Raw genomic sequence first — 12,817 nt, 5'->3', positions numbered from 1 at the left:
TTGAGTTCAAGCAGCTTTGACGTGCACAAGATTCTGGGTCTGACTTTACCAGCAAAACATAAGATAGTAGGTCACATGCTCCCGGCCTGTGAGTGATCCCTCTGTGTTCTATATGTAACAGAGTAAAGCTGACCACCTTCTCAGTGACTTCTTATTTTGAACTCAGCACCCCATTCAGATTCCATTTTAGTCAATAGGGAGTTTTGTTTTCAGTTTATATTCCCTCGTTACCTCTAGATTTTAGAAATACAGGGCTGTCAGCTGAACCTATCCCCTGTGCTGTGGCAGGGCCAAACAAACCTAGATCTTCCCTGACAGGTGTTTATCCAACCTCTTCTTAAAGACCTCTACACATGGGGATTCCAGACTCCCTTGGATACCTACTGCAGAACTTAAATACCCTTAGAGTTAGGTTAGATATTAGAAGAACTTGCTACATTTCCTTCGCTGCAAATGAAGTTTTTTTGTTCTACCTTCAGTGGTTGTAGAGAATCATTGATCATTGTCCTTTTTATAACAGCCCTTCAAGTACTTTTTGACGGCTGTTATGAGGACCCCCTCAGTCTTCTTTTCTCAAGACTACACACTCACAGTCTAGTTTGGCTTGACATGTGATAGAAGAGCCACATGGAAGAGTAGCTCTATTTTGTATTATCTCCCTAGGTTTTAGATACCACAGTGATGGGTATCGTGAGTGCCTCACAGTCACTAACAAGATTTTTAATTGCAGCAGCCCTTTGATAGAGAACCGTTATCTCCATTTTATGGATGGGGAACTGAGGCACACGTGAGTAACTGGCTTAGACATATATGGTTGCTTGGGAAATATGCATGGGAAAGTGCTGACTCAGACCTCAGTTCAGTATGAAACAGTGGTGGTAAGAGAGTGCTACTTTTTTCCAGGCTTTACTCTCAGAATTGCTAAGGATTATAAAGGTTGCTCATTTTTCTATAATAATCTTGTGTTTTTGTTTGTCCACCTTCCACTTACTACTATCTAAAATAAACTTCCTAGAACCACAAACTTTAAACTACCTTGGAATTAATTTGACAGAACCATTTTAAACACTAAGGTATTTTATTTATAGCAAAGGAGTAAAGTTAACCAATATTTTGGGACTTCAGACTATACTTTCCTGTGTTTCCTCATAAATATGCTTTAATGGAGAGAATGTTTTCCGCTACATACTTCTTTCTTGAAACTCTACTGCACTCTTTTTCTTCAAATGCTCCTTTTACAGGAGGTGCTGTAAAGACCTGTTTGCTTTTCTGTAGGGGCCAGGGATTTGTGAAATGTTCTGTATTGGAATGCAGAGATTTCAGGGGTGATCACCTGAATATGGAATGGTTGTGAGAGAGAGAGACTGTATAAATCCAACCCCCTATCTCCATCTGCTTAAATATCTTTTATTGATCCTGTGTTGGAAATGGTTCCTTGGGAACAAAAGTTGGATTCTACATGTGCACAGGGAGTAGACTGCAATAATGTAGCCAAAACACAAGCGTTGATGATCTATACATGCTTTCCACTAGAGGGAGAGACCCTGTGCATTTACAAATTCGTCCTTAGGAATTCTTAAGATGCAAATACCCCTTAAATCCAACACCCTACTAACTCTGAACCTTAATAGTTGAGTTTCATATATTACATGTTAGTCTGTGTAAAACTGGCTGAACCACAGGATCTGCATGAGAAGTGAAATAATTCAGAAAAATACTACACTTGTTCAAGCAGATCTGGTATGGGGGGTGGGTGGGTCTGTCTTTTGTGGAGCTCCTGTAACTGTACTGCTTGCATGGTTGGCAATTCATTCTGCCTGGAAGGCTGACCACTCAGAGCATCCCTTAGAAAAGGGAGTTGTGTGCAGAGAACAGTATGAAAAGAGAAGATCACGAATTAGTGAAGTGCTTCAAAATAAGAGGACTCTGAGCCCTCCTCCTTTGCATTGCAGTTTGAAAAGTTGACACACCTCATGGATTCTTTTAAGAATCTAATTTTTAATGTGCAACAATGAATCTTTGGATTTTTGATGCCTGGCTTGTGCAGTAATGCACTTTTCATGCACATGCAGTTTGTAGGATACTGGTAGTCTTTTGGGGAGGTGTGTCATGAAAGGATAGTTGGAGAATGATATGTGAAAAAGAAGCAGACAAATGGATCAACCCTGTGTTTCTATATGCAATACTTCCTCATTTGCAGTGCAGAGTCAGCTGCAGAGCACCCAAGAGTGCCAAAAAGCTTAGGTAAAAAATAGACTACAATAGAGGCAGAGAGATTAGCCTAGAAAGGAAAATCACTAGGAAAATGGAGAAGATAGACAAAAGGACTTGATAGAATAGCATAAAGAAAAAGGAACCACACATCAGAGTTTGTGATCAGTGCTCAGGATGCTACTGTACTGTACCCATCAGAAAATGTTCCTGGGACAGATGACTAAAACCTGCTTCTTTTTGACTTGGCCAGGTGCCCTTTGCCCTGCTCCTTGCACACCTTCAGGATACAACTGAACTTTGTTGCCTTTTGCACTGCAGTAAAATCTCCACTGCATATGTTAGTGGTGCAAATGGTCTTTGTACACTTGGCCCCTTTTATAATTAGCTTCTTAAATTACCACAGAATAGAGCCTCATATGTTTTCCCTGGTCTACATTTGTTTTCTTTTTATGAGGATCAGATGTCCCATTTGGTCCTAGAATGTCCTGATTCTGTGACTGGGAATGAAGTGGATAGATTATTCAAATGCCTTCTTCGAAGCTGAAAGCAAAATAGTAGACTTTCTCTCAGAAGAGGCTCTGCCACAAAGAGGTCAAATTGAGCCTGATTTCTACGGTGGAGCCCTGTCAGCAGAGCCCTGCATGCACAAAATTGAGCTGTAGCTATCTCCATCCATATTCATGGATGCATATACCTGCAGATATAAAGTGGATATCTGCAAATACTCAGTGTCTTTCTATATCAGAGGTGGGAGGCTTTCCGTGCACCACCAGTGATGACTGGTCTGCTTCTGCCCCCAGAGCAGCAGGTAATCTGAAATGCCATTACAATGCATCTGTGGGCATCTGTGATTCAGAACACTTGTACACAGGTCCACACCCTTTTGTATGTGGGCACAAGTATGTGACAACAAGCAGGGCAGAGGCTCGCAGCCTAGCATAGTGATGAGTGAAGTGGTTTGGCATGGGAAGGGTCTACCTCCACTTACAAATGTAAATGTGAATTTAAATCATGTGAAAACGCTGGAGAATGAAGTCCTTTTTCATCCAGAGACTAAATGCAGCTGCATAAGCCCCATCAGTGTGCCTCAATCCTGTTTGGAAGGATCACCCTGACTGGGCGAGTGGCTGGCTCTTCACTTCCCCTCTTTGCTGAGGTTGTCAGCTAAGGGGCTGATTGCAAAGTTATTTTTGAAGTGGAACTGGACTGAGCCTGTGGCCTCATTTCTCATAGGTAACTAGATGGTAGTGGCTTTCGGCCACTACTGACCCAGGAGGGGTGTGAAACGATGATTCAGTGCTGAAAGGTTCAGTATTCCATTACTAGTATTGTGACATAATCACAGACTGACATGGTGTCAAGTTATGACAACCGGATACTGAACCTGCTGAGGTGGGGATGCATGTAAGGCTTATCGGCTTCTGTGTTCATTATCACCCATTTCAGTTGTTCAGTGACTTTGTGCATCAATATTAACTATTAAATCAGGAGTGCATCCTAGAATACCATTCAATGACAGGAAATGTTAATACTAAAATGTATTCTCACAGCTGAAGATTGCATTAATAAGTCCTAAGTCAAGGACATTACATTAACTATTTGCATTCAGTCCAGAAGTATGTCAAGACTGGAATGCTGGGAAGGCAGAAGATTAAGCTAAATGGAGTTAGTAGGTATAATAAATGAGTTGGAGATTCTTTTTGTGGTAGATCTCTCATAAAAACTTGGTTTATATTCTAAGCATAAAAAAAGTTGAAACTGCCATTAATTCTTGCAATTTACTTTGGTATTCTTTGTACAAAAAGGCACAGCTATTATGAATAATGTAATTACGAGCGCCTTTCTTTTTTGCAGACTTAAGACAGAAAAGGAGAAAAAACCCCACAAATTAAACCTGGGAAGGGAAGCCAGAATCAGCTTTTGGACTTCACCCTGCCTTGGAAACAGCTATGTTCAAGCTGTAGGCAAACAGCTTTGTAGAAAATGGGTTATTCAAACAAAATCCATGGGCCAGGATCAGGTCTTACGCCAGTAGCATAGCAACTGTAGGCACAAATTCACTTTTGGCCAGAAAAATGGCAAGAAAATAAATTATTAACATGCAAAGGGACTTGTTCATTCCCCAGTCTAATAATGCTGGTTATCCACATGAAAGGGAACAAAAACTGTGTGATGTTAGTTGACCTCTTCCAACCTAAAATTCACAGTTATTACTGTCACCCGCATAATAAAAATAAAGGTGGGGGGGAAGAAACAGTGGTATTTATAGTTAGCAAAATTACTTAATATTTAAGAAATCTATTAACCATAAAAATGAACAAATGATGGGAACAGATGACTCCATTTAAGTGAATTCAGTCGAACTGTTAGGATATTTCATTTCCAAAAAATCCTGAACGAATGATGCAGGCAAAATGTGGTTTGGCTCCTGCCCCTAATACACTGAAGTTAATATTCCTCATACACTATAGCATTTTGGAAACTAAAGCTGTCTATAAGATGTAATAAAATCACAGTGACTTTGGTCCTTAGTATGGATGTTACTGGATACCATAGGTGATGATGGCAATTGATGTCAGCTTTCATTTTCTTCCAGTAATTTATAAGGTAGGGTCCAATCCTGATATCACTGGACATGAGTACTGCCAATTCTGATTGGCCATACACCTGAAGGTTTCAATCCATGACATAATCTTTAATTAATCTTCAGTTCCTGAGACTTCAGGACCTTCCTGGAGAGTTGGGATCCCTAGTGGACACAGTACTTATTGGTAGTTGGAAATCGATTGCTGGGCTTTATTCAACAGACTTTGTTCTAATCAAGATTATGAAACTTCAAAAATAGTTAGTTTAGCATGTGTGTAGTATTTTGCTGGCTTTCTAAAGGGAGACTCAGTGATTTCAAGGCACAGCAGTGATGACCAAACAGAAGATCCAGCATAGGTGTAAGAATGCTACAACTTTTCAGCACATTTCCTATTCTTCAAATTCTGAGGCAGAAAAAAAATAGTGGTCACGTGACACAGTTCATGATAATTAGAGGGATTTTTTTAAAATTACTCATCTTATCAAATTTGTAATTTTACAGTTTTTGCATTTCAGACCTTCTCAATTCGTTTGCATTTAGCATATCAAGACTGACCTGAAATAATTTTTCTGTTCTGTACAAGAAGCACATGGCATCATTATGAAGCGGAGTTGCAAGGCAAAGGTTGGGTGTGCGTTGGAACTCTTTCTCCAGGCATGTTGGCAAAATGACTCCTGTGGAGGGGCTGCCTTTGCGCCTTCCCGATCCTGGGCTGCTCCAGTATCTGAGGAGGTGCCCTGTAAATCTCCCTTGTCTTACTGAAAGCTTCCTGGGGCCCAAAATCTTTCATGCACTTTCCAGCCCCAGCACACTCTTTACACCAGGTCATATAAGCAGATCCCTGACGAGAACCAGGGCTTTTGTAGCCTCTTGATGCAGCTTTGTCCCTTTTACCCAGCTTGGACCTGTGGGGAGGCTGTCAGCTCAGATTACGAGTTCATCATCCACCAACTCCCATTCACCGCACCAGCATACGTTGAACATATGGATCCAATTGTGGGTGTTGAGCACGTTTGAAAGTCTGGACCTAAATCTCATCTTATCCCACACTGTACATGTGTAGCATGGATCCAGACAGGGCTGTAGCTTTGAAATTCATGGCTTACATACGCTTCAATCCTCTGCCAGAAAGTTACATTGAAAAGCTCTTTTCCAGTGACTTTCTTTGGTTTCTGAACAGAGGGGAAATATATATATGCCAGTCCAAGGATAATACAGGTTGACCCTCTGAAAACCAGGTCCCTCTGGTCCGGCAATTGTATGGTCTGGCAGGACTACAAATGTTTCTGGACCAGACAGCCCCAGCAGCCTGGAGTAGGAGTCAGCTCAGAGTCTGGCGGCAGGGAGCCTTAGTGTGGCCAGGCAGCTACAGCAAGTGACTGGGGGACCAACCAGGGAAGTGGAGCCGTAGGGGAGTCTCTGGGGAGAGGAAGCTGGAGAGCCACGGCCAGGGGGGAGCGGCGCCAGGGAGCAGCGGCTGGAGCGGCAGGGACATGGAATTGTCAGGAAGCCGGTGGGGCTGAGAAGCAGCAGGTGGTTTCGGAGAAGTGGCTGGGGCTGGCAGCTGGGAGAGGAGCCCAGAGTGCATTGGTCTCCCCAGGTCCAGGACTGCTCAGGTCCCGAGGGTGCTGGGCTAGGGAGGTGCGAGCTGTATGTTGACACAAATGCATGCTAGACGGTATTTTTTCTTGCTGGGGGAAGCCATGTTCAGAGTTAGTTTCAGAGTGTGCCTTTGCTTTGGTGCGCTGATGTGACAGCTGCAATGCATAAATCTGTGACTTTATGGTTGGGTCACAGTCACATCGCACTTTATATACCAGGTTACGTTTCATCCCTGGTATCCGGAGTTGATTTAGAGGATTGCTGAGGTGCCTGTTTGCTTCTGTACTTAGCTGTACATATCTGTGCAAGCCTAGCAGTAGGCAACTCTTGTAGAGGGGAGCTCTCAGGAATGCAGCTAGGCTATTAGGGGATTGCCTGTCACATCCATAGCAGCTCCCAGGGATGGTGGCCTGGCTCCCAAGAAAAGGTTGTACTCAGGGCTGTTTTCCTTGTATTCTTATTGCAACCATCTGATCTTGCCTCCTGAACCCTGCCTGGACTGAAGCCCATCTCCCACAAGTAATGCAGCCCACACAGAGAAGGGACTAGGCTGAGTTAATCTGGTGCAGGCAGATGGTGTTGTGGAGGTGGCAGGTTTGCTCCTCCACCTGTCAGTCCCCAAGGAAGCACTGTGATCCCGGTGCAGAGAACTCTTCTGCATTTGGAAGGATGGGTGCATAGCCTGCCCAGTATTCACACATTGGGATGTCTCTGTGTAACTCAGATACTTGGACGCAAAGTGACTAAATCATACCACAGTGGAGGGGGAAGGTTATTGAACATCAACATTTCAGAAAGATTGGTAGCACAATGATAGTTTCTAGTCACTTTCTTTCTTTTATCCCAAAGTTCTTCTGTCAGTGTTAATGGTTTGCATTATACCTTTGAAAGTAGGTGGCAGGTTGCTTCAAGTATAATAGTCCATTGTTTTTTCACTGCTATCTCCAAATAGTCTGCATATGTGCTTTTCCCACATGTTTAATGTGCCTACTTGCTCTGCCGAATGGAATATAGGCAGCTGCTGTCTGAGCTAAAGGAAGTTTGGAAACTTAGGACTTCTTTTGTTTCCTGAAAGGATTTTTTAAGACTCTTTCCCCTTGATTAGACTGCTTAATTCTCTTCCCATTTGGTTGCTGTGGTTGCATTCAAGTTATCAAAAGATGACTTTTTACCACAATGGTCATGAACCTGATTCTGCTTTCGCTCCCCACCCACCTGTTTTACACTGATGTAACTCATTCTGTTGAGTTTAATCCTAGTTAATACCCATGTCTGTGAAAGCAGAGTTAAGCCTTACATCTCTAAATCCAGTTCATGGCCCTCACAAGCGACAGGCACAGAGAGGAAAGGTTTGAGTGAGTTGTTCGTCCATGGGATCAATAATTAGGGGGCTGAATACCATGCAGTTGTTTAAGGGAAGTGTCCAAGTGACTGTAGTCAAGTGAAATTAAGGTCCAGTCGTGTGCGATGTTGGGCATTTACTGAGGGTGCTGAACACAGATGAGAGGAAGACACTTGGGACAGCATTCTTCAAGTGATTAAACATCTGTATTAATACTGAATTAAAATATCAGTCTTACTCCTTACACGCAAATGCTAAAATTCCTATCAGATTTGTCCCTAGGGCATGTTTTTTTTTCTGGGTGGTGTATGTTTACAAACCTGTAACTTCCATTAACGGCTGTGAGAGAAAGTCTGTGCAAAATGTTCAAGAGCTAGAAACATTCTGGACCCAGTGTAAAATCCAAATAATAAAAAAACCCAACCACAATTGTATTTTACTGTGCAGTAGTCTGTTGGTGTTGCATTCAGTTGCTGGCTGTTGTACTTTTCACAGATCTTTAAAATGTTGGTAGGAGCTTATCAATGTATCAAGTCAGGTTAACGGATTTTTGACATACTTTGTACTCTTCCTCTCTTCCCACCTCAACAGGCTGGAATGATAAGAACTGATGAGGATGAATATTTCATTGAACCTTTGGAAAGAGGCAAACAAACAGAAGAAGAAAGGGGAAGAATTCACGTGGTCTACAGGAGATCAGCTGTAACACAAGATCCTGCCGACATGCTCCTAGACTTCCATACGGAAGGTACAGCAGATGTGCGTGGTTACTTAGAAATCTCTTCCAGATAGATGTAGATTCCATGAAAGATAAAATGTCGCTGAAATCTTTCCTCAAGTACATGGTGTTGCCTGGTGACCACACCCATTGTTCATGAGAGCAGAATTTGACCGTGCATTTTTTTTAAAGAAATGTTGCAAAATAAGCTTGATCCTGCTCTCATTAAAGTCGATGACAAAATTCCTATTGACTTCATTAGACGCAGAATTGATTTCTACGTAACCTGTGAAGATCCTAAGGGATATTTCGTGTAAACAGAAATGCTCGCACACATGAATTTAATATCACCCAGTTTACACAGCTTTGTTTAAACTCTTTGGGTTTTATTCCTTTTCCCAATAATTGTACAAATTGCTGTGATTTTTTTTAAAACCTTCTGCTGAACGTGATTAATGCAATTTCATAATAATTGGCCTGATAGGATTTGTTTTGCCATAACTAAGACGTGCCATCAGTTTTAAAGCCAATGTGGTTGGTCCATCTGAAAATAATTATTGTTCAGTCTGATCTGCTAGGCTCTCTTTCTCTAACTTTTTGCAAATGCTTTGAGGGATCAAGACTTAAAGGAGCAAACTGCAGCTTCTTTCAAATAGAGCTGGAAATGTGGAGGTGGTGCATAGGCTGGGAGATTTAAAAAGGTTTTTGTTTTTCATATGTATCAGAGCACAGCTTTTGGTATTAATGTGCTGTCTGATCCAGGGGTTTTCAATATGTGGGCAGGGAAAAGAACAAGTTTCAAGGGGTTCTGACCCCACTCTTTCTCTTAGGCTATGGTTACACAAGTGCGTTTTGCTGAGAGAACCCCAGTTTGTTGAAAAAAACTGGAACATCCACACACAAAATGCGGTTTGTCAACAGTTTATTGACAAAACCCAGCACTTTCACCAGCAGCATTCTGCCTCTCAGCCATGAGGCATAATGCTGCTGTTGACAGATACTGTCAACAAAAAGGCCATGTGGATGCTCTGGGGGGTCCTTCTCTCAACAGACAGGGAATCCAGCTCTATCTGCTGTGCTTCCGGGTGCCTGTTTTATCAAGATAGCGGCCAGGCAGTCTGACCACTCTGTCGACAGAGTGCAGTGCTCTTCCAATTGGCTTTTGTGTGTGACTGCACTCCGTTGACAGAAGTTTTGTCAGGGCATCTCTTCCGACAGTGACTTCTGTCAACAGAGTGCTGTAGTGTAACCGTAACCTTAATGTTTAGAGAAGGGACGGAGGGCAAAGAGTTCCGTGTTTTTAGCTGGATGGTACGGCACAGAAAGTGTGAGACACAGTACTCTAAGCTGTTGATTGTTGAAATATTCAGCAGTGGTATACACTCATTGGCATGTTCGTGGACAGAATAGCAGGATAGTGGTGATCTCAACCTGACGCAGTTGAAAACTTCAAAGTCTCATTTTTTTTATTTTGATACCACAGTTTTCCTTTAAAAGGGAAGGGAAAAATTGTTCCCCTTCAGTTCTCTTACTTTTCTCCCCACCGTGTTTGCTCCCTACTTCTCCCAAATTCTCACTGCACCCATGTCCCAAAAATCAAGGCATACATTTGTGCTGGCAACTAACCAAGTCTTGATCAGTCATGTTTCCAGAAATGGAAGAACCCAGGTAGGTAAAATCCTTTGGCAGGCAGAAAACAAACACTGCCACACAGCCAATTGTCACTGAGTTAAATTGTTTGTTGTGGTTTGACAGCTTCTCTCCAAAGGACAGTAACTCTGTACCTCTGTACAGGGGATTCCTTGTAGTTTCTACTTATCTTCTTTCTTAGCTTCTGCTTATCTTTCTAAATTGAATAGAACCCTACCTCTTGGCAAGCATCTCAGGCTATGAACAAAGATGTCATGGGCTCAGCACCACCTTATTATATTGTCAGCTGTTTGTAAACTAGCCTGACTGAATTTGAACAGGGTCAGAGCTGATCCACACTTGGTGGTTAAGGAACAAGGTGCAGAGCAGCTGGATCTGGTGCGATGAGCTTGGGGAAGCAAGCTGAACATTGCATTCATAATAAGCCCTCCAAGGATGCTAGACTTGATGCATACAAGTCCTGTACCAGCTTGGATTATAGCAACTTTAGGAGAGCAATAAACTCCACTCTGTGCGGCTGCTACCAGAGCAGGGGAAATGTGGAGAGAGACTGGGGTCCCCCTGCTTTAAATAAATCTGCTTCACTTGATTGCTTCACTTGGTTACTTAAATTGGTTGCTTCACTTGGAAGCAATGAGGGACTCTTGGGAGGTGGGGTGTTGCAGTCTCCTCCTTTCTCACGGCCAGGTGGTGGTGATGGGGTTACCTAATTTAAGATTCCTCTAGCCGCCTGTCTGTTAACCAGGGAACACCACAGTCACCTATCTCTCCCACAAATGTGCAAGCTCCACTCCATGCACTCAAGAAACAAGTTATAAAATATAATTTCATGCCCTATATGTTATTTTAGGCAGATCGCAATGTTTCTGAAGGCTAGCAACCATGCTTGCATCTTAATTCTTTAAGTGTCTTTTTCATGGGCCGATTCCTTTTCTTGCCTGTGTTCAGTAGTCCGTCCCCTTTCCTTTTGTTCTCGTCAGTTGGTGTTTCTAGCAACCATCTTGGACAGGGATTTTGTGATGAGCAACCCTGCTCAGCTTACTTCCCAGGCTTAAATAAGATTTACATAGGGTGGGAATCTTTTTGCTGCCCATTCTTGACCTCTCCTCCTTTTAATGATAAATAACTAGAAATCCAAGATGGTGTTTAGTACGAGGTGACAGGACCCATGTCTATGCAGGGCTGTGGCAGTCATTACTCACAGGCTGACTAGAGTTTCCCTAGGAAGACTAAAATCTCTTACAGTCCATTGTCTTGGCTAATGGGCCATTAGCCCAGTCTGGGTTTTTCCATCGTTATACCTGAAGGGCTAGATGCGGGTGACACCCAAATTAACACACCTGGTATAGGCACAAGTACATAGTCAGTATTTCTAACTTCAGATACAGAAATGATAAAGGCATACATATTGGATAATAAGTTTCAGAGGAGGGTATTCAAGTTTGTCTGTTTCAGTAAAAACAACGAGGAGCCCTATGGCACTTTAAAAACTAACAAATATATTTGGGCATAAGCTTTTGTAGCCAGGGACCCACTTTATTTGATGAAGTAGGTTCCAGCCCATGGAAGCTTATGCCCAAATAAATTTTTTAGTCTTTAAGGTACCACAGGACTCCTGGTTGTTTTTAAATTGGATAATGAAATTCGATAAATCATAACGTATCCAAAGATATCTTACAAGGGCCATCTTGCATAAAGCACATCTTTTATGACATGGTCATATCATAAGCATATTTGCATAAAGAATATGGAATGTACCATGACAATTCAAAGAATGTTTTTAAAAGCAGATGATACAGCTTGCCTAAATATATAAAAAGGGCAGAATAAATGATGCTAAGCAATCATGTAATATGTTCTTATTAAAAGATGGAATTCTTCAGTTTTAAAAAAGAAACATACTAGTAGGGCTGATCAAAATTTTTCTAATTTTAAAGACTTCAGAACTTTTCATTTTAGATCTTCTTCAGTCGGACCTCTTACCCCACACCAGGGATCTGTAACCTGCCCTTCTGGAGCTGCCCTTCTTCGTGGCTTCCAATGTTATAATTGCAAAATAAAAAAAAAAAACCTCTCCTGATAATTTTTGATAAACATTGAACATCTAGTATCGGAGGGGTAGCCGTATTAGTCTGGATCTGTAACAGCAAGGAAGGGTCCTGTGGCACCTTATAGACTAACAGAAAAGTTTTGAGCATGAGCTTTCTCATGCTCAAAACTTTTCTGTTAGTCTATAAGGTGCCACAGGACCCTTTGTTGCTGTTATTGAACATCTAAAACTCAACAATGAACAAATGATACCTAAATATCAAATGCTATATTATCTCAAAACTTTGGATAATGCCCACTTTAATTTGTGCAGTGCATTAGGGGCTATGATACTGTATCTGTGTTTTGATCATGTTGTTAATAAAGTCTTGGTTTTGAAAAGGAAAAGGAAGCTTATGGCATTCCTGCTGTGAAGGGCAACATGCATTTTAAGAAAGAAAACTGAAATTAAATGTGAAGTGAAACTGGAATAATTAAAATGGGTTCAGGAATGAAAGCTGGGAAGACAATGGTATAAACACGCGCATGTGAAGAGTGAGCAAATAGAACATGTAAAAAGTTTGTGAACACCCTGCAGTAAACATGTATTACATAACAAATCAGTGTGTGCGCTGTGCTTAAAATAGGGGTTACAAAAAGTGCAGTTTGATGTTAT

General features: G+C 41.9%; 1 protein-coding gene across 2 annotated transcripts in view; it reads left to right on the top strand.

Annotated features, from left to right (window-relative positions):
• The window catches only part of ADAMTS3 (ADAM metallopeptidase with thrombospondin type 1 motif 3), a 210,730-nt gene that overhangs the window by 55,426 nt on the left and 142,487 nt on the right, over positions 1 to 12,817 (top strand). For both annotated transcript variants that reach the window (XM_074993798.1, XM_074993799.1), the window contains one exon: positions 8,337 to 8,493. In XM_074993798.1, the coding sequence (XP_074849899.1) occupies positions 8,337 to 8,493 (157 nt within the window). The remainder of the gene's footprint in view (positions 1 to 8,336; positions 8,494 to 12,817) is intronic.

This window comes from Carettochelys insculpta, chromosome 4 (genome assembly GCF_033958435.1).
Source record: "Carettochelys insculpta isolate YL-2023 chromosome 4, ASM3395843v1, whole genome shotgun sequence".
Lineage (NCBI taxonomy): Eukaryota > Metazoa > Chordata > Testudines > Carettochelyidae > Carettochelys > Carettochelys insculpta.
This window is presented reverse-complemented; position numbering and strand designations above follow the sequence as displayed.